General features: G+C 35.9%; 1 protein-coding gene across 50 annotated transcripts in view; it reads left to right on the top strand.

The window, feature by feature from the left end:
• Positions 1 to 23320, top strand: part of LOC127854934 (vacuolar protein sorting-associated protein 41 homolog) — a 57405-nt gene that overhangs the window by 5714 nt on the left and 28371 nt on the right. For all 50 annotated transcript variants that reach the window (XM_052390108.1, XM_052390107.1, XM_052390106.1 and 47 more), the window contains exons 6-16: positions 298 to 549; positions 2698 to 2759; positions 3936 to 4017; positions 9109 to 9175; positions 10024 to 10130; positions 10796 to 10928; positions 13504 to 13521; positions 18032 to 18141; positions 18642 to 18698; positions 21500 to 21643; positions 22087 to 22179. In XM_052390108.1, coding sequence (XP_052246068.1) covers positions 298 to 549; positions 2698 to 2759; positions 3936 to 4017; positions 9109 to 9175; positions 10024 to 10130; positions 10796 to 10928; positions 13504 to 13521; positions 18032 to 18141; positions 18642 to 18698; positions 21500 to 21643; positions 22087 to 22179 — 1125 coding nt within the window. The remainder of the gene's footprint in view (positions 1 to 297; positions 550 to 2697; positions 2760 to 3935; positions 4018 to 9108; positions 9176 to 10023; positions 10131 to 10795; positions 10929 to 13503; positions 13522 to 18031; positions 18142 to 18641; positions 18699 to 21499; positions 21644 to 22086; positions 22180 to 23320) is intronic.

Raw genomic sequence — 23320 nt, forward strand, 5'->3', positions numbered from 1 at the left:
TTATATTGCATCAGTCTTAATATGCAAACTAAACAACTATTTTACTTGAATTAATCAAACAAGCTGATGTAGAGTCAACAGTGTAGATTACCCTTATTTGGTCACGAAGCTTATTGTTTGAAATTGATGCAAGGATAAAGACAATTATACACTTAAATTCTTGCACATTACTTATTTTAATTGTTCATATCCTTTCACAGTAGTAACATACCAGGCTAAGAATCAGAGACTCCTACAAATAAATTGATTTAATACTATGTAGACTGAAGTTAAGATTAGTAAACAAAATGATTTCAGGTTAAGATTCAAGGTCTTTACTCCGATGTGGACGACCAGTCCGTGACCTTTGACCGCCCAGTCAAGTCAGTTGCACTAGACCCGGAATACTACAAGGCGTCCAATCGAAAGTTTGTTACCGGTGACGACCGCCTGATTCTTAATGAGCGCAGCCTATTTAGTCGTCACAAGATGACCGTGTTACACCAGGGGGAGGGAACTGTGAGGACCATTAAGTGGCATGGAGACTTCATTGCATGGTCCAACAACGTGGTAAGCTTCTACAGTACACATTTCCATATTTGTGCATTTTTGCCAATTATTAAAGACACAATCTCCTTATAATGTTGACTTCTGTATTAATAAAAACTAGAAATGGCGCGGCAGAGGCCGACGCGTATCCCCACGCCGAATGTTTGACCTAGGTGTGCCCCAGGGTTGGTAATGGGGCCATGCATAGCTGAGATTGACCGTATTGTCATAAGAGAAGTTCATCATCAATTAGAAGTGAATTGGTGTAGAAATGAAGAAGTTATAGTAAAAGGCAATTTTGGGTGGGTGTGACATATGTGGGCAGGGCGCCCCAGGGTTGGTAATTGTGCCATGCATAGTTGAGATTGACCGTATTGTCATAAGAGAAGTTCAGTATCAATTTGAAGTGAATCGGTGAAGAAATGAAGAAATTATAGTAAAAGGCAATTTTGGGCGGGTGTGGTCTATGTGGGCGGGGCCCCAGGGTTGGTAATGGGGCCATGCATAGTTGAGATTGACCGTATTGTCATAAGAGAGGTTCAGTATCAATTTGAAGTGAATCGGTGTAGAAATGAAGAAATTATAGTAAAAGGCAATTTTGGGTGGGTGTGGTCTATGTGGGCGGGGCGCCCCAGGGTTGGCAATGGGGCCATGCATAGTTGAGATTGACTGTATTGTCATAAGAGAAGTTCAATATCAATTTGAAGTGAATCGGTGTAGAAATGAAGAAATTATAGTAAAGGCAATTTTGGGTGGGTGTGGTCTATGTGGGCGGGGCCCCAGGGTTGGTTATGGGGCCATGCATAGTTGAGATTGACCCTAATGTCATAAGAGAAGTTCAGTATCAATTTGAAGTGAATCCGTGTAGAAATGAAAAAATTATAGTAAATGGAATTTTTTGGTGGGTGTGGCCTATGTGGGCAAGCGCCCCAGGGTTGGGATTGGGGCCATGCATAGTTGAGATTGACCCTAATGTCATAACAAAAGTTCAGTATCAATTTGAAGTGAATCCGTGTAGAAATGAAAAAATTATAGTAAATAGAAATTTTTGGTGGGTGTGGCCTATGTGGGCGGGGCACCCCAGGGTTGGGAATGGGGCCATGCATGGTTGAGATTGACCGTATTGTCATAAGAGAGGTCCAGTATCAATTTGAAGTGAATCGGTGTAGAAATAAAGAAGTAAATGTAAAATAACCTAAAAAAATGAGTGATAATTTCTGACGCGGCCCCACCCCAACCGCTATAACTTTTGACCCAGGGGTCAGATCAAAATTCCAAATAGTGCAGGGTCGCACATATGCTCATAGCTACCATGTGTGTAAGTTTCAAGGTTCTAGTGCTTTTAGTGTAGGAGGAGATAGTGGCCAGGACGGACGGACAGACAGACAGACAGACAGACGGACGGACGGACGGACGGACGGACGGACGGCGGAGATGACCACAATATCCCCACCTTTTTTTCAAAAAGCGTGGGGATAATAAACACCAGGTTTATTAGTTGGATTTTCGAAACAGTCTTGCAGATCATGGTTTGTTGTCAAATAAATCATGGGGGGAAGTTTAGATGCCTAATGGTTAAGTCAGGAGTTTGCTGCACTAGTGATTTGAGACCATGCATCTAATCAACAGGCTATGGGTTATTTTGGCAATAAACTATGACCTTCAAGTATTACTTTGATTCTAACAGGGTTAATATAAAAGAAATACTGTTTTATTGTAAGCTATAACAAAAACAACCATTTGTGAGATAAATGTATTGGCTAACCTGTTTGTTTTTAGCATACTCTTGGAATGTGTTGGCTCTGCCCATAATCATTGCAGATTCAGCTGTTTATGTTTGATTGCTTTCTTAATATTTAGTATGTAAGTTTACGCATGCTGTGTTAGAATCTTTTTTTGATGAATTTCAGAGCTAAGTTCTTATAGTTTAACATTTTGACGCATTTGTATTCCCTTAGAAAATTACATTTAATTAAATACCTTTCTTACTAAATTCAAGTTTTAAAGGCTTCATTTCCAACCCTTACTTAGTGATGAGCAGCAAACAGCATAAAACCTGAACAGACTGCAAGTTACTTGCAGGCGGTTCTGGTTTTATGCTGGTTGCAAAAGCCATTTTTACTTTGCTTCTTATGGGGGAAAGGGTTAAAGAAACTCTTTTTTTTACAGGCAGTGCAAATGTACGACATGTCCACCCGATGCAGAATCACCTCTATCTCCAAGGACCATAAGTAAGTGCAGTCTCACAGCACATGTGAACCTTGCGTTAGGAAAACAGGACTGTATGCATGTGCATTGAGTGTCGTACTAGATTTGAATGTGCAGTATGCGCTAACTAATCAGGGACAAAACTGTCTGCATGTATGATGTTTTTCATTTAAATTTAGTCTCTCTTTAGCTGAAACCCAGTTTAGGCGGAGCGTATCCTACCTGATTAGCCTGTGCAGATAACACCGGCTACTCTGGAATAACACTTTAAACACATGTATTTAGCCCACTTTTCTCAGAACAAGAAACATAGTCTTTAAGTTCCAGTAAAAAAATGTACAAAAATAAAATGTTGATCTTGCACAGGGCCATAATTAATTTTTTTAACTGGAGGTTTGAACTTCCTGGCTTCTGCTGTTGGATGTTTGGGAAGTATTGAAGTTTGATGCTAAATAAACATGTTTATTACAATATTCTAAGCATTGATCGATACTTGATATTTAGCTATTACAGTCATGTTCCTTATGAATATCTAAGCAATCAAAATACAAGCGCAAATGCAAACACTTAAAATAACAAAGAAATATTATGTTATGGTATCTATTGTTTCATACATGTGTTATCATATAAATTCTGTAAGTAAAATGGGTTGATACCTCTGGTGTCATTGTGCATGTACACTAAGTCCACTCAGTGACCATAGCTCTCAAATTGTGGAATACTGTGATCTTTTCTTTAGTTACTCAGAAATACAACAAACATAGATCATTTTTAAACAATCTAAACACTAAATTATAATGTACACATTTACAATGTACAAACTTATAATGTACAAAACTTATAAGAAAGTACAAACTTATAATGTTCAAACTTATAATGTCCTATTTCTTAAACATTTAATGGACAAACTCATAATTCACACATATCATTCACAAACTTATAATTTTGAAACTTATAAAGCACAATTTTATAATGCATAAACTTATAATTTACAAACTTATAATTTACAAACTTATAATTTACAAACTTATAAAACTTATAATGCACAAACCTTTAATTTACAAACTTATAATGCACAAACTTACAATGCACAAATTTATAATTTACAAACTTATAATTTACAAACTTATAATGCACAAACTTTTAATTTACACACCTATAATTCACAAACTTATAATGTACACACTGCTATATTTCAGCTTCCGCCCTGATCTTCACCCATGTAACCTCCATTGGAAGGATGATCGCACCCTGCTGGTTGGATGGGCCAATGCTGTCAAGGTAACTGTTGTGTGTAAATGTCATTGATATAAAAGTTGTGCATAAATGCAGGCATGAATTTCTTACAAAACAATCATCATACAATTTCAATGTGTTTACATGTAATTGCAAAATTTGTTATGGCAAATTAAATATACATTTTAGCTCATCTGAGCACAAAGTGCTCATGGTTAGCTTTTGTGATTGCATTTTGTGTGTCATGCATTGTTGATCATTCATCAGCGTTGCCTTGTAAAAACTCTAGGTGCAACATTTATTTCCAATCTTCTTGAAACTTTATCATAGCTTTTGTCCCAAATGATATCTCACCCAAGTTTGAAACTGAGACATGTGTGATTATTGGGTTGCTAGGTTGCGAGGTCAAATTAAGGAAAAGGCTTGGGAACACATATGTTGAGGCCACATTTATTTGCCCATCATCGTCAAAAGCGTTAAAAATGTTAGTACCAATGATATCTGTGAGGAATATGAAAGTGGCAAATGAGTGGAGAGAAGCTTTTCACTAGGTCAAATTAGAGACAAGGTTGTGAACACGTTAGAAGTCTCAATTTTATACGCACGTTATTTTAAAACGGGACATATTATTGTTTTACCCTTTGCGAGCGGCGGACGGTGTCCACAGCAGTGTCCGCTCTCTAATTCTAATAGTTTTCATCCGATCTTCACTAAACTTGGTCAAAAGTTGTGTCTAGACAATATCTAGGTGAAGTTCGAATATGGGTCATGCCGGGTCAAAAACTAGGTCACGGGGTCACTTAGTGCATTTCAAGGATTAAGCATGGTGTTCGCTCTCTAATTGAAGTAGTTTTCACCCGATCTTCCCCAATTTGGTCAGAAGTTGTGTCTAGATGATATGTAGGTCAATTTAAAATATGGGTCATGCTGGGTCAAAAACTAAGTCACGAGGTTACTTAGTGCATTTCAAGCATTTAGCATGGTGTCCGCTCTCTAATTGAAGTAGTTTTCATCTGATCGTCACCTTATTATGCCCCCCTTCGAAGAAGAGGAGGTATATTGCTTTGCTCATGTCGGTCGGTCGGTTGGTCGGTCGGTAGGTCGGTCGGTCCGTCCACCAGGTGGTTGTCGTATGATAACTCAAGAACGCATATGCCTAGGATCATGAAACTTCATAGGTAGATTGATCATGACTAGCAGATGACCCCTATAGATTTTGAGGTCACTAGGTCAAAGGTCAAGGTCACGGTGACCCGAAATAGTAAATTGGTTTCCGAATGATAACTCAAGAACGCATACGCCTAGGATCATGAAACTTCATGGGTAGATTGATCATGACTTGCAGATGACCCCTATTGATTTTGAGGTCACTAGGTCAAAGGTCAAGGTCACGTTGACCCGAAATAGTAAAATGGTTTCCGGATGATAACTCAAGAATGCATACGCCTAGGATCATGAAACTTCATGGGTAGATTGATCATGACTTGCAGATGACCCCTATTGATTTTGAGGTCACTAGGTCAAAGGTCAAGGTCACGGTGACCCGAAATAGTAAAATGGTTTCCGGATGATAACTCAAGAATGCATACGCCTAGGATCATGAAACTTCATGGGTAGATTGATCATGACTCGCAGATGACCCCTATTGATTTTGAGGTCACTAGGTCAAAGGTCAAGGTCACGGTGACCTGATAAAATGGTTTCCGGTTGATAACTCAAGAACGCATACGCCTAGGCTCATGAAACTTCATGGGTAGATTGATCAAGACTCACAGATGACCCCTATTGATTTTGAGGTCACAAGGTCAAAGGTCAAGGTCACGGTGACCCGAAATAGTAAAATGATTTTCGGATGATAACTCAAGAACGCTTTTGCCTAGGATCATGACACTTCATAGGTACATTGATCGTGACTCGCAGATGACCCCTATTGATTTTCAGGTCACTAGTTTATTCTGTTTTCACACTGTCCAGTAAAGAGACTCACAAATTGAATTTTTGACACATGTTCATTCATAATGATGTATAAGCCTTTGTTTCTGTGCCAGTAAATACTATGTTTATGGAAATGACGTGAGAACTCAACATTTAAAAAACCAATGTAATATGATATGTAATATTATATGGCAACAGGACAGTTGTGATTTGCTGGGTCAATTCTATTTAGCTTGACCATCCAAGCGGTTGATAGCTTTGACAAACTGGTGGTCTGAAACATTGAGAAAATGTCACGATTCACTGACAATAAATCAAACATGTAATTCTTGCTACGCAACTTGCATTTAATTTTGTCAATTCAAATTATACATAAAAATATAATTAATTTTTAATCTGCTTGTTAATTGAAAAACAGCAACACAGTTTGTATGTATAAAACAATGTTAATACATAAATAGGATCAAGCATATTAAAATATCAACTTAGATTTAGTTTCCTTTACTGTACAGGATTTGTAAAGTTAGGTTAATATTTGTGTATTGAACAAAAATAAGAAAGAAAAGTGTAAAGAAAAGTTAATTTGGGGATGTTCTATCCAAACCCTGAGAGTTCAGATTTCCTCAAATGCCAAGTAAAGATTGTAAATTTCAACCCACTTCTCTGGTTAGTTTTCAGAGGCACATTAATTAACTTTTGAGCTTAGTGTCTCATTTGTACATGCATTACTGTATTAACTCCAAATCAACTAGTACAAGTGGTAGGCCAGTATTACATGGACTGGTGTTCACTGTTTACACAGTTTCACAACCCCATCTGATACTGGTCAGTATCTTGGCAAGTGGCCAAAGTTGGGAGTGGAATTAATGGTCTATTACATAACTGACTTCTGTGTGTGATAAACACATGATACTGGTCATGTGGTCAAGTTGCACTTGTATACATTTGCCCAATACACAACACTAGCCTTGGCTATTTTTAATCAGATTGCATTGCTATCTATGGTGGTCATTGACTAGGGGAGTTAACTGCTATAAATAACATGTTTCATTACCATTAATAAATAAAACATTACAAATTGTGTGCACGTTTCACATATTGTCAAATAAGTCAAAATGTGTGAAAGGAATCCAAAAAATCAAAGACTCAATCATATAATGGATATAATTGATTAGTATAGGTCCTGATTTGTTTTTGCACTATTAATTGGATACATTTCACAGGTCATTGACATACAGTGACAAAAAACATATTCACTCAATGGCTGTTACTACAACGGAGAGCCCATATGGGGGGCATGCATGTTTTACAAACAGCCCTTGTTTGGTCAGAAGTTGTTAATAGATGATATGTAGGTCAAGTTTGAATATGGGTCATGCCGGATCAAAAACCAGGTCACGAGGTCACATGGTGCATTTCAAGCATTTAGCATGGTTTCCGCTCTCTAATTGAAGTAGTTTTTATCTGATCTTCACCAAATCTAGTCAGATGTTACATCTAAATGATATCTAGGTCAAGTTCAAATATGGGTCATGCCGGGTCAATAACTAGGTCTTGAGGTCACTTAGTGCATTTCAAGCATTGAGCATGGTGTCCAAAACCTTCGAACAGGCGTATCTTGTGACAGTTTGGCACTCTTGTTTCCCAAATCATAAAACTTGCGCATATCATTTATTTTTATAATATCTTGCGTTTGAAAATAGTTTGGATCTCTTAAAAAACTTCCATGGAAATACCTTGCTGCATATGACTGCATGTATAGTGGAACCATGTGATTACTCTGGAAGTCACAGTTTTTTATCAGTCAGTTGAAAAACGTTGGCACCAAAGGGGTTGGGGGTGGGGGCTCTGCAGTTTTCCTTAAATGAGTCAAGTGAAGTGGGTTTTTTATGCCCTCGAAGGAAGGCATATAGTGATTGGACTGTTCGTCCATCTGTCTGTCCGTCACACTTTGCGTTTAGGTTTCCAAAAATGCTCAAAACTTTTATGTCGCTTCAGATAGCTATTTCATATTTGGCATGCATGTGTATATGGATAAGGTCTTTCCATACGCACACAAAATTTGACCCCTGTGACCTTGACCTTGAACTTAGGGTCCGCGTTTAGGTTTTGAAATCTGCATTTAGGTTTCGAAAAAAGCTCATAACTTCTATCAAGCGTTTATAGGGGGCATAATTCATCCTATGGTGACAGCTCTTGTTCATCCTCTATATATCACAGATCTAGAAATATTTTCCAGTCCTTCTGACCTGAATACTCGAAGTGTAATAACCTACATGTACATGTTACTATATTGGAAAGGTTTTATTGAAGTATTTCCTATTATCAAAAGCTATTCAAAACTATGTGCTTAGATTTAATATATATATGTCATATAATAATTTTATCCAATGTTTCATTCGCTGAACTGTTTGCATAAGATTAGATTGATTAAAAAAAATCTGTCTGTGTGTCTGTATTATGTCTGCAGTATAACACAATAATTAAAAAAAATATTTGCTTAGAAGATTATTTTGTTCAATTGATATGTATTTAAATTATATGGAGTTGGTTCCAGTCCATTTAAAGGGGATAGGGGAATTTTCTTACATTGCAAACAAGTCACAAATTTACCCAAATGTAATTATACTGGCTCAGAACATTTTATTTTATGATAAGAATGTCTTGAGAGAGTTTGGAGATTGTCCATTAAAATCACACGCTGCCAAGAAGTGATTCAGTTTTCTTGGTAATTAGTGAGTAAACATATGTATATCAGACTTGTATTTGATACATGTAATTACAAAATGGACAATTAGACGCCATCTTTTTTGCCTAATTTTCAATTTTGTCTGGCCATTAAGCCCAATAATGGTTTTGCCTAGATAAAAAGTGTTTTATGAGGGGTAAAATAACTTTATTACTCAAATATCTAGAAAGACAATTATGTCAGTTAAGTCCATTTGGGTCTTAGCACCTTAAAAGCTTTTGGTCCTCTTGATTTTTAATTGAAAAATGTACTACATGTAAGCCATAATCAATATTCTCTTTCATGGTATGATGGTTTTAATTCTGAATTAATACCAATATCTTGAAGCAAATTCATAAAACAAATAGTGAAATGGCAACATTTGTAATATAGGCCTAACTCTTGACCTTACAACTAGATACATGGCTTCTTACCAGCATCCCTTAAAATTTCCTGCAATAACTATTATGCAGGAGTGCACAGTGAAGGACAGAAAGGAACAAGACGTCAGAGACCTTCCACGCAGATATGCAGAGATAGGTGAGTAGGAGAAATGTCATGCATTAATTACCATGAATCAGCTGATTGCTAGAACATTTGTCATGCATTAATTACCATGAATCGGCTGATTGCCATGAACATTTGTCATGCATTAATTACCATGAATCGGCTGATTGCCATGAACATTTGTCATGCATTAATTACCATGAAACGGCTGATTGCCATGAACATTTTAATATCCCTCCAGCTTTAGTTAAAAATTTGTGTTCAACTGAAACCACTTGCACGGGATACACATTGAGTGGTGCACATCCTATTCAATCATAAGTTTGATGAATCCTTAGCTTATAGACTAAGCATATAGGCATACAAACATGAGAGTAAAGATAAAAGGTCGCCATTAACATCTTTGGAGTATTTCGTTTTTCGTGCCTGTAAAAAAATCTCTGCCTAAAAACAAGTTATAGATTTCATTGATATAATTATGCTTGTTTCAATAATGCACAAGTAATGATGAAGGTAATTAGTTCTGTCCTCCATAGTACATTCAATATATTTTATACATGATGTTCATTAGATGCAGTCATAGATTATGTCTATGTCATTTTTATTTCAGATGATTTAACTTTGAAATAATGTAAAATTTGTATTAAGTTTAAACCTATTTATTTTAGCTCGATTGCATGGAAAGCCTAAGGCTCATTTTAAACGCTCTCGAGTCCATTTCCTGGGACTAGATCCAGCTCTTGATGTCAATATGGTAAATCTAAAGAATGCTCCCACAGTGGGGCTTGAACCCATGACCTCCCGATTGCTATGTGGACACCATATATCCAATAAACCACTGCCTCAAAATTCTATTCGGTTTTGATTTCTTGTTTCCATAGTAACCATGTTCAGCACCACGGACAGCATGGTGTGCGGGATAGCCTCCATGGATGACAAAATGGTGCTACTCACATACGTCAAGCCAGAAATCCAACCGGGTCAAGATGTAAGGCTGCTTCTTTGATTCATGTTTTTTTTGTCATCCCTTGTTTTGTATTCATTGATGAGGCTGTTATTTGAATGATTATAGGAGCCAAATAGCTCCATACCTCTTCCACAGATGTTTGTATTTTTTTCAGTTTTGCACTTTTAAAGAGAAAAATATGCCCCATTATATTTTAAAGGGAGGCTTTATGTGTCTTTTAAATTAGAAAATACTCAATAACTTTATATGTGTAGCTAAAATACTTACCTTCTATACCAGTGGTTTGTTGCAGATAAACGGAAATGCTGAAAAGAAAAGGAAAAGTTGCGCATATTGTCCTTCAATATCTTTTGTTAGAAACCGGTTACATGTTTACATATATGTGTCTTGTTCTGAGAAAACTGGGCATAAAACATGTGCGTAAAGTGTTGTCCCAGATTAGCCTGTGCAGTCCGCACAGGCTAATCAGGGACTACACTTTCCGCATAAACTTGATTTTCGGTAAGGAGGGACTTCCTTGAAACTAAAAATACCAAAAAAGCGGAAATTGTTGTCCCTGATTAGCCTGTGCGGACTGCACAGGCTAATCTGAGACGATACTTTACGCACCTGCATTAAGCCCAGTTTTCTCAGAACAAGACACATATTTAAGCTTATAGTAAGAGCATGCAATTTCTATGTTGCAGGAAAGCAAAGTACCTGCTAATCGACCAAATCTGCGTGTAGTGAAACCCTTCATGAACTACTTTGAAGACATCTCCAACGATGCACTGTCCATCCGAAACTATACAACCTACAGATGCAATGATTACCACCTTGGTATGTACTACCAACAATACTGCAAGGACCCTACAACAGTATTGTAAATACATTTTGTAAACAGACGCAACACAACAATGTTCATATAATGCAGAAACTGAAAACATTTAATATGGGGATTCAGTAATTTTGTCAGAAATAATTGGTTATGTTTAGCTATACAATGAAAAAAAATATTATAATTTGGGAATGCATATACATTTTAATTCAAATCTAATGGTCAATTATTGATTGTTGTCTGACACCATTACATTAAGTGCAGAGTCCTGTATTCTCAAAGCTTCTTAATTTCTTAGGGAAATCTTAATTTGTTTGATTTAAGTTAAAAGTTTAGTTAAAAATGTCAATGTTATGTTTTCTGTATACTACAGGATTAAAAAGAATTTATTTTATAAAGATTAATGCGGTTTAGATATTTTAATATGAAAAGATCTCCCCGCGAAATAGTATGTGATTTTCATAGGTCAGTCTTTTAAGTTAACACTTAAGTATAAAATCATGAATGTCCATTTTTAGCGAGGCTGTTTTCGGAGAAAACCCGAGCTATTGTCATAGCCAGCTTTTTATCCGCCGTTCGACGTCCGCCGTAGGCGTCGTGCTTAAACCTTCATTGGCCATAACTTTTTAAATATTGAAGATAGCACCTTGATATTTGGCATGCATGTGTATCTCATGGAGCTGCACCTTTTGAGTGGTAAAATTTCAAGGTGAACATCTTCCTTCAAGGTCTAGGGTCGAAAAAAACAAGGTCAAGGGGAGTAATAAGCTTTACATGGACATAGTTATCTGACCTGCCCACATATATATTTTTTTTAAATAAAAAAGCGGTGCAGTAGGCGGCATTGTGTTTCTGACAAACACATTGTGGTAAAAGGTCAAGGTCATCCTTAACGGTCTACGGTAAAAAATACAAATTTAAGGGAAGTAATAAGCTTTAAAAAGGGAGACAATTATTCAATATTAAACATAGCCACGTTATATATTTAGCATGTATGTGTATCTCATGGAGCTGCACATTTCAAGTGGTCAATCACAGTCTTGGTAGTGGCTTTAATTATTTGCTACTAAAAATAGAGATTTGTTAGAGACACTTATTTATATAATTAAAAATCTCATAATATATATTTCCTTACCAAGAATTGAAGTTTGTTTCACAGTTACTGTACATATTAATTATTTTGATTATTTATAACTCAAAAGATTGATTTGTCATTTATTTTTTTTATGATATAATTATAATTTCTTTGATGTTCATTACATACCTGTGGACTTATGTCCATAGATACATTATCAACTCTGGCTATGATCTCTTTTAAATCACAGGCCTTGGTTGTCAGTGATGTCTGACATGGTCATAATTGACTGTGAGACCCTCCCCTCCCAGCTTTAAAGGGAGATGATTTCTATACCTGCCAAATGATAAATAGCAATTTTATTTCAAAGCGGCGAAATAGGGGGCATTGTGTTTCTGACGAACAAATCTCTCGATATAATTATCATTTCTTACCTGTTCTAATTTGTGAATGCTAGTTTTCATTAAATACCAGTGGACTTATGTCCATACATACATGATGATCTCTTTGATAAACCACAGGCCTTGGTTGTCAGTGACTTCTGACATGGTCATAATTGACTGTGAGACCTTCCCCCCTCCCCCAGCTTTAAAGGGAGATGATTTCTATACCTGCCAAATGATAAATAGCAATTTTATTTCAAAACGGCGCAATAAGGAGCATTGTGTTTCTGACGAACACATCTCTTGATATAATTATCATTTCTTACCTGTTCTAATTTGTGAATGCTAGTTTTCATTAAATACCAGTGTACTTATGTCTATAGGTACATGATGAACTCTGGCTATGATCTCTTTGATAAACCACAGGCCTTGGTTGTCAGTGATGTCTGTCTGACTTGGTCAATTTTTTATTTTTACAGTCTCGCCCCCCCCCCCCCCCCCCCCCCCGGTTGGATTGGACAAAATCCAAGGGAAGTAATAAAGCTTTAAAGGGAGATGACAAACACATCTCTTGTTGGGTCACTAGGTCAAAGGTCAAGGTCACTGTGATCTCTAAAAAAAAAAATTCTGACAAGCTTTCGCAGCCGAGCGTGGCACCCGATATGCGGTGCTCTTGTTACAGTAAATGTTAACGCACAGTATTTCCTGTAAGTATTGATTATATAGCTTAAATCAATTTGTAACCCTTTATTCAAATTGTGATTCAACACATAATGTAAATGTATTCCTCAGTTGCTGTTGTGAATGTATATATTTTTGAAATTGTGGTCTTTAATGTACATTTGTAAATCACTGTTTGCTCCCCCAATTACTTGTTCATATTCTTTTAAAGTTCAACAGAACGGTAATACTGCTAATTTATTTGTATTCATTCTTTATACTTCTGTATTTATGCATATGGACACATTATTGGTATAGCTTCTTGCTTTGAGTGACTTAAATGGGTATTAAGGCATCGCAATTCTTCTGTTGACATGTTAAAATGTGAATAAAATACTTAGCATGTTCACTTTGTATGTATGTGCGTTATGTATGTATCAATATGACCAATTCTTCTAGGTTACAAATGTTCTGTTGGTAAATATGCTATGTATTCCACACCCATTTTACCTGCCAAAGAGACCCGACATTATATTAAGTGCTAACAATGAGCTATTGAGGTCAGTCTTTGTCAGGCATGTGGCTGCGTTTGTCTTCAACTGAAACCACTCTAGGGGCTGCATTTTTTCTTCTAATATTGAAACCTTTGCTGCTTGTTTATCTTGGCAATATCTACATCATGAAACCTTTGCTGCTTGTTTATCTTGGCAATATCTACATCATGAAACCTTTGCTGCTTGTTTATCTTGGCAATATCTACATCATGAAACCTTTGCTGCTTGTTTATCTTGGCAATATCTACATCATGAAACCTTTGCTGCTTGTTTATCTTGGCAATATCTACATCATGAAACCTTTGCTGCTTGTTTATCTTGGCAATATCTACATCATGAAACCTTTGCTGCTTGTTTATCTTGGCAATATCTACATCATGAAACCTTTGCTGCTTGTTTATCTTGGCAATATCTACATCATGTTGGAATCTTGGTCAAGTGGGGTCAGCAGTTTTATCAATAGTTTAAGTTTTTGACGACAAGAAGTGTACATAGCAGGTGAGCACTTCAAGACCATCATGGTCCTATTGTTTCCAATTGTACTTTGCCCTTGAGTACTCTGTGAAACACTTCCTAATGAAATCTTTCAAAATACCTTATTTATTTTATTTGATAATTTCTTATCATGGTAAATGTAAATTAAGTCATCGTCAATTAAAAGTAAATGAAAAATATGATTGTCAAATAGCGAATTATTTCGAGGCGCAAAACTGTAACATGTCAATAACTAGCATATGTAATAGGTTTTCTAATTAAAATATTGACATATTTTTGGCTTTTGTTATTGGTCATCAAATGCAAAAAATTAGAAACATAAAAGAAACGAACATTTATTTGATATTATACTTAATGATATTAAGGACTTTTGCAAATGGTCATGCCCTTCCTTATCCCTGCATCATATTTCTGTACTGACATTTTGTCTGTTACACACAGGCATATGCTTTTTGACAATTTAGCTGTTTTCTCAAAGATATTAGATCTTTAAATCACCGCCGCTTTTACTAAACAAATGTATAAGAGACATTTATGAACAGTTGCTGAATGCAATTACAGACAATTTCAGGTGATTATGGCATAATTAAAAGCAGCAACTTATCATTACAACTTTATTTTACTTAATTATGTTGTAGTCTTAACAAATCATACTAACATGTGTTAATGGGTATATTTAAGAACCGTATAATTAATAAATGTATTCAAGATGATCTAAGCCATTTTGTTTGTATTATTTATGGGAATATTTAAGAACCGTATAATATATAAATGTATTCAAGATGATCTAAGCCATTTTGTTTGAATTATTTAATATCTTAATATTGTTTTTAGCTTATCTGAGCACAATGTGCTCATGGTGAGCTTTTTATGATCACCTTGTGTCCGTCGTCCGACGTGAGTTGTCCATCGTCAACATTTTGCCTTGTGAACACTCTAGAGGCCACATTTATTGTCTGATCTTCATGAAACTTGGTCAGAACATTTGTCTTATTGATACCTCTGAGTGAGTTTTAAACTGGGTAATGCTGGGTGAAAAACTAGGTCACTAGGTCAAAAAAAAGAAAAACCTTGTGAACACTGTAAAAGTCACATTTGATGCCCAATCTTCATGTGAGTTTGTAAAAATGTTTGTCTAAATGATATGTTGGTTGAGTTTTAAATGGTTCGGGTCCGTTGAAAAACATGGCCGCCCGGGGGCGGGGCAGTATTCCTTATATGGCTTTAGAGAAACCTTGTGAACACTCTAGAAGTAACAATTTTTGCCCAATTATCATGAAACTTGGTCAAAACATTGGTTTCATTGATATCTCGGACGAGTTCGAAAACGGTCCAGATAGGTGAAAAAACATGGCCGCCAGGGGGCGGGGCAGTTTTCTCTATATGTATTGAGTGAAAACATGTGAACACTCTAGAAGTCACATTTTTGGTCCAATCTTCATGAAATTTGGTCAGAATATGTGTTTTCTGGATATGACGGTTGAGTTCGAAAATGCTTTTTTATAATTAAGTATATTTGACACTCATATTAGACTATAGTGTAATGATGTATTATAAAGTGAATGTCAATATAAAAAAAGGTGAAATTTCTGTTGATCCAGCAGTATTTCTCTCCTATTTTACACACATACATGGTCCTTTATTAATGGCAATATACCATTATCATTGCACAAATAATTATTTTAAAGACACATTTTCTTCTCTCATCTCTTAACTAGTCAGCGAATATGTTTGTTTTTAATTTCAAATAAAAACTGTTGGATAAAAACAATATTACATTACTTTATAAGGTATTGTGAATAAAAAAATTCTGGTGAAAAATAAAGATATTCATTACTTAATTAATAAAACGAACGAAAATTATTTTTAAAAAATCACATGTTAACAATGAAGACGCCACGGTCACCGATGCAAGTGTTTGACAGTCTGTTTGTGTTTCATGATTTTGCACAGAATCATCATGTATCTCCATAGACTGGTCATTTGATGACGCAGACACGGTTTGGGTTTATTAATTTGATTGAGTTCAGTTTATTTAAAGAGAATATCTATTTTTTTGCATGATGAAATCGTTTTTTTGTAAGCTTTCTGCGGTAAGATTTAGAATTGTGTGACATTTTTTCCGGAAACGGTGTCGACGTATAAATCATGCAGGTGCGCGATACATAATATTTCCTGTCTACGATACGATTAGGCTAGAAAACACTAACAATAAAGTTCAGCTTTACGGGTTTTACGTGTTGTTTTTTTTCTCTTTTTTCTAGGGGGAATGTTGTCCACAAAATAGGGGAAAAAAGTATACTTTTTTCATGGGGGAAGCCGCCGATATTCAGCGGTAAAAAGTGCCAAACAAGGGCCCTGTTTCTATAGTAAAAAAAGCTTGTGAACACTCTAGAAGTCACATTTTTTGCCTAATCTTCATAAATTTGTTTCAAATATCGATTTTATAGATATCTCGGACGAGTTCGAAAATGGTAATTATAGGTGAAAAAACATGGCTGCCAAGGGGCGGGGAATTTTTCCTTATATGGCTATATATGGCTATAGTAAAATCTTGTTAATACTCTAGAGGCCACATTTATTGTCTGATCTTCATTAAATTTGGTCAGAAGATTGGTCTCAATGATATCTTGGATGAGTTCGAAAATAATTATGTTTGCTTGAAAAACATGGCTTCCAAGGGGCGGGGCATTTTTGCTTATGTGGCTGTAGTAAAATCTTGTTGACATTCTAGAATCCACATTTACTGTCCCATCCTTATGAAACATGGTCAGAAGATTCATCCTGATAATATCTTGGAAGAGTTAAAAAAATGATGCCTGTTGGTTGAAAAACATGGCTGCCAGGGGGCGGGGCATTTTTCCTAATATGGCTATAGTAAAACCTTGTTAACACTCTAGAGGCCACATTTATTTTCCGATCTTCAGGAAACTTGGTCAGAAGCTTTGTCCCAATAATATCTTGTTATCTCAGTTGAGCGACTTTGGGCCTTTCAGGCTCTCTTGTTTTCCCAGTTGACTTACTCAACATTCTCTTGAAACTTTCCATAAAGCACCTCCTTCCTGAATGATCTTTGGGACACAACAAAGTTATCATTTTTTAGTTGCTGCAAATCGTTCAAACATCTCATTTTTTGTTGCTTTGGGCTACCATGCACTGATTGTAAGATTGTTGCTATGGGCTACCATGCACTGATTGTAAGATTATCCCTTCAAAGTTAGAAGATTGGATCAGTATATGTGTAACAGGCTCAAAGTCTGTAGCATCTTTCCCTGTAAAAGGATAATATTATAATGACTCTCATTTGGCAAATGTTTTTTGTTTCTTTGAAAATATGTAGTACCGGTAATTTATAATATTGCTTATGTGGATTTTATTTTATCACATACCATATTTGTGAAGATATTAACATCAGCATATGTACCACAAAGGCTAAATAGCAAATTGTATTGTTTAATTTAAGGTGTAAAGAAAGTCATTATTAGTAGTTGTTGTGAAAAAATAAAAAAAAAGTTTATATAAGATATTCTTTATGCAATGTTAGCAATATCAATTCTTCTTATATTCCTTGTATCACTGGACCATTCATTATAAGTCACAGAGTCAGGGCTTTGTTTATAATATATTGTGACAATACAATTTTTCAAAAAGCTTAATTGCTGAGAACCAATAAGTATGAAATTTTTCGAGGAAAACTTTTTGTTTTAAATGAAAAAGATAATATTTTAATGATCTCTAATAAAAAGAGAGAAAAGTGTTTAGCTACCATTTAATACATTTACACACTTTTAGGCGATTATCTTATATTTGCTTATATAATTCTGTATCAACCAGCAATATGCCCTTAAAATTAAATGATGTCGTTTACAAGTGTTGAATTATAAAAAAATATATGATTTATATCAGTAACCTGTTTGTTGCCTGTTATTTGTTTACAGAGCGGGAGGATAATCAGCTGTATATAGTCAGCCCCAGGGACATTGTGGTGGCGAGACCCCGTGACATGGACGACCATGTGGCATGGCTTATAGAACACGAGGAGTTTGAGGTTTGTGTGCAATCAATTCCATGTCTTATCCTTTCTCACTCAGAAGTCAAGTGATAATGGCTAAATGCAATCAACATAAAACCAGAAAGGTGAGGGAGTTACTCACAGTCTGTTCAGGTTTTACGCTGTTTCTGCTCATCAGTATCTAAGGGTCGGACATGAAGCCTTTAAAACTTGAATATGGTGAGGAAGGTCTCAAGTAAATTTGATTGTTCAATGGCTTAGGGACTGCAAACATCTCAAAGTGTGTATTTGAGTTCTTGAGGGTTATTTCAGATATAGATTATGAGATTTTGTTTGCAGTCAGGTCCATGTCTTTGTTCACAAATAGATTTTATGTTGTGTGAGCATTCCACTAAGCGAAATTGTGTAGATTCATTTAAGTACACATCTTGGGTCTGTTGATTTCATGTGAAGTATCAGTCACTGTTCAGAGAGTATGTGTGTATGTGTATTTAATTTTATAGTATAGTTTCATTCTGCTATTGTTTCTTTAAAAGGAAGCCTTGAAGGAGACTGTTGACCATGAAAAGGAGCTGAAGAAACATACATTCCAGGTAAACACTGGCATTGCAACATTGTCTAGATACCAAGCCATTTGCTCTACTGGGTTGAAGGAGTGCTATGACAGACTTGTGCACACCTCTGGGCTAGGAGGGAAGGACATTTGTATTATACCCCTTGAAACTAAGTACTGATGGATATACTGGATTCAACATCGCTATTTGTTTGTCTATAAATGTACCATTTATGTGTCTCATTGGTTTGGGAGTTCAGCCATGAAGCAGAAGGTCAACTTGAAGTTCACCTATGGAGCAGAAGGTAAAATGGGAGTTCACCTATGGAGCAGAAGGTCAACTTGGAGTTCACCTATGGAGAAGAAGGTCAAGTGGGAGTTCACCTATGGAGCAGAAGGTCAAATGGGAGTTCACCTATGGAGTAGAATGTCAAATTGAAGTTCACATATGGAACAGAAGGTCAAATGGGAGTTCACCTATGGAGCAGAAGGTCAAATGGAAGTTCACATATGGAGCAGAAGGTCAAATGGAAGTTCACCTATGGAGCAGGAGATCAATTGGAAGTTCACATATGGAGCAGAAGGTCAAATGGGAATTTGCCTATGGAGCAGAAGGTCAAATGGAAGTTCACCTATGGAGCAGAAGGTCAAATGGAAGTTCACCTCTGGAGCAGAAGGTCAAATGGAAGATAACCTATGGATCAGAAGGTCAAATGGGAGTTCACCTATGGAGCAGAAGGTCAAATGGAAGTTAACCAATGGAGCAGAAGGTCAAATGTAAGTTAACCAATCGAGCAGAAAGTCAAATGGAAGTTCACCTATGGAGAAGGTCAAATGGGAGTTCACCTATGGAGCAGAAGGTCAAATGGGAGTTCACCTTTGGAGCAGAAGGTCAAACGGGAGTTAACCTATGGAGCAGAAGGTAAAATGGGATTTCACCTTTGGAGCAGGTCAAAAATTTTAGCCCCACATGGGGACCATTTGACATGGTTATTTCGTAGCCAGCTGCTAATGAAATATATGGGTACAGATTCGGATTGCCTTTGCGCCAAGGACCTGGCATATAAAATAAGAATTGGAAGTAAAGATGTTCATTAGTGTCTTGTAAGTCAACTGGCTATTCACTAATAATTCGTTAGGGGTGACTCTATAATAATCAAACACTTTAATTTAATTTACCATACATATACACAACTTGTCTAAGGCATGTGTACATTTTTCATTATGGAGCATTCAAACTGACATGAAATGTTCTGTATTGTATAAAGTTGTTCATGTTCATTTTTTTATTATCTTCTTGCATTGCACAATGCTCAAATGATTACCCTTTTTCAATAACTTTAAATTTCTATAATATGGTTATTATAACTTGCTTCATGATACATGAATGAAGAGTGAGTAAAAAACACCATGATAATGTATTGTAATTTGTAATGTTAATATGTTGCACAATGTTTAATAAGAAATATTTCCATGACCTTTTTAGCTCGACTATTATATAAGAAATATATATAGTGGAGCTATCCTACTCACTCCGGCGTTTGCGTTGGCGTTAGCGTGCAAATATTGAAGTTTGCGTACTACCCCAAATATTTTCAATGTCCCTTGACAAATTGCTTTCATATTTTGAATACTTCTTTACCAACATGACCCCAACCTATAAACAAGAGCAGACAACTCTATCAAGCATTTTGTAATAATTATGGCCCCATTTCCACTTAGAATATGCAGCAAATGTTATAGTTTGCATACTACCCCAAATATTTTCTATGTCCCTTGACATATTGCTTTCATATTTTGCATACTTCTTTACCAACATGACCTTAACCTATACACAAGAGCAGACAACTCTATCAAGCATTTTGTAATAATTATGGCCCCTTTTCCACTTAGAATATGCAAATTATTGATAAATGTATGTTAAAGTTTGCGTACCACCTCAAATATTTTCCCTTGACATATTGCTTTCATATTTTGCAAACTTCTTTACCAACATGACCCCAATCTATAAACAAGAGCAGACAGCTGTATCAAGCATTTTGTAAGAATTATGGCTCTTTTTCCATTATAATATGCATATTACTTTAGTTACATTGCCTTAACTTCTTTATTTATGATCAGATTGTATTAATACTTTAATAAAACAACACTTACCTGAATACCACAATGGATTCCACCCAAACAATACCCCACGCCCCAACCCAGAATCCCTGCCCCACCCCCCTCCCCCTACAATGTTTTTTTTTATTTTTGAAAGATCTTCTAATAAATGACCACACTCTACATTATACACCACTCTCAACCCTCCCCCCCTACCCCCCCCCCCCCCCTCTCCCCTGAACAAAAAAATAAAAAAAAATCCCTTTTTTAATTTTGAAAGATCGTCTATTAAATCATTGAATATGAAAAATTTCCCCATGATGGCTTTCGTTATACTGTCAAGCACGCGAATAGTCGAGCGCGCTGTCCTCTGACAGCTCTTGTTTATGTAACCTTCCTACGTTATTGCAGTGATAGACTGACCCGGAATTCAAAAGATTTGAAGAAAAAAAACACTCATCAGGAAGAACAAAAAAAGCTGACCCATATAAAATCAGTTCAAAACCTTATGTTGTATCAATTTAATTATTGTTTTAAACTACCATAGGTACTAAACAATGCAGCATTGTTTGTACATCTGTATTTTTTCTCCAAACAATTTGCAGACCAGATAACAAAAAGTATGCTTCTTTGAAAAATATATCATAATTTTAATTTATCACATTAAGATTAAGGTTTGTCCACACCCCATATTATATTAACAACAAAAGTAATCGTACAATGGTGACACCAATGTTGCAGGAGGTGGGGTTAAAGTTCATAGAGTATCTATTGGAGTGTAAGCGATACGAGGACGCTGCCAAACTGTGTGTGAAGGTCTGTAAGAAGAACAAGGCATTGTGGGAGGCCCAGGCATATGAGTTCATGAAGAAGGGCGAATTAAAGGTGCTGTTCTGTGTATAATCTTTCTTTTATGTATTGGTAGTGTGTAGCCTGAGTTGTCGGTTTTTAACAGAAGAAATCACTTAATTATGTTTATTGGTGCAAACAAATGAATCAGTATAATTATCTACGAAAAAAGGGTTGCCGTATTTTACAATAAAAATCCCAATTTCTCCTGGATAATCAACAATAAAATATCCAAAATAAACAATAAATTAATTATGAAAGAGTTCCACTGTATGTTTGTATTCTAATTTGTCATATAACACAGTGGAACTATTGCAAATATGTATTGTTTTGAATGAAGGTGCTTGATTTAAATATCTAAGTTTTGACTGAATATACATATGTTCATATATCTATATTCTTTATGTACTCGTTTTTCTATTCTGTATTGTTGGTTTAAGTTTCCACTCTTCTTACAACTGACTGCTTGTGACTTACAGCCCCTGGCCCCCTTCATCCCTCGTGAGGATCCTATTCTGACCCCAGCTATCTACGAGATGATCCTCAATCAGTTCCTTCAGACAGACCAGTTGGTAAGAAGTCTTTTTATTGTTGATCATATAAATTAAAATATGTGCAAACTTGCAAAATCTACACAACTGAAATTTCAATTAAATGATTATTACTAGAAGAAAATTACCATTAGACATCATGCTAATTTGGTTATTAAACAGTGAAAGGGTTAGCACAGTATACACCTGTAACTATGATTTCATGGTTTGAACAAAGTTAATCAAATCGAACTGGTTTTATAAGCTTGGCTGTTTTCCGAGAAAACCTGAGGTATTGTCGTAGCCAGCTCGTCGTGTCCGCCGTCCGTGTCACGGTATGTTAAGGTTTTGAACATTGGCTCTAAAATCAAAGTGCTTCCACCTACAACTTTGAAACTTCATATGTAGATGCACCTTGATGAGTTCTACACGCCACACCCATTTTAGGTCACTAGGTCAAAGGTCAAGGTCACTGTGACCTCTAAAAAAATAAATAATTTGACAATCTTTCGCAGCTGAGCGTGACACCCGTTATGCGGTGCTCTTGTTCATGCTAGAAACCATACAACTTGTAGTTGTTTACCACATTTATCATTGAAAAAATGTTATTCAAATATCATTCTTTACATAGATGGTGACGTCACTACGTTATTATTGTCACCTCTATACTAAGACGCATCACATTCCCCTGGTTTGGGGAATGATGCTTCCGCCAAAGTAGTTCTGCGTAGGAATGAAAATGTTAATAATGATAGAAAAATATTGTGTTATTGTGTGTTTAAAACTGAATATTGTTTAAAGAAATGTTATTTTATTATGTTTAAATGTGATTTTGAATCTCTACAAAGGCTGATAGCAATTATTAGAAGCAAGATTACCTGACCTACTTTCGCTTTCACTTTTCACGTATTAGAAATGCTACCCACAATTCCTTTTGCGTAAGTACACAGGTCAGTAAGACTGGTGTGTACACAATGATTCAAGTATATATAGCTTTTAAATCATGATTTCAAGAATGTTGACCAATTATTCCTAGTTAAACCTATACATTAAACAATACAGCTCTAAAGTATACATACAGTAATGATTCTGACAATGGTGATGCAAATGTTAACCCATTATACCATGTTTCACTCATTTTTAAAGCACTAAAACTATACAGTCTTAGTGTTGGCAATAGTAC

Source organism: Dreissena polymorpha, chromosome 13, assembly GCF_020536995.1.
Source record: "Dreissena polymorpha isolate Duluth1 chromosome 13, UMN_Dpol_1.0, whole genome shotgun sequence".
NCBI lineage: Eukaryota > Metazoa > Mollusca > Bivalvia > Myida > Dreissenidae > Dreissena > Dreissena polymorpha.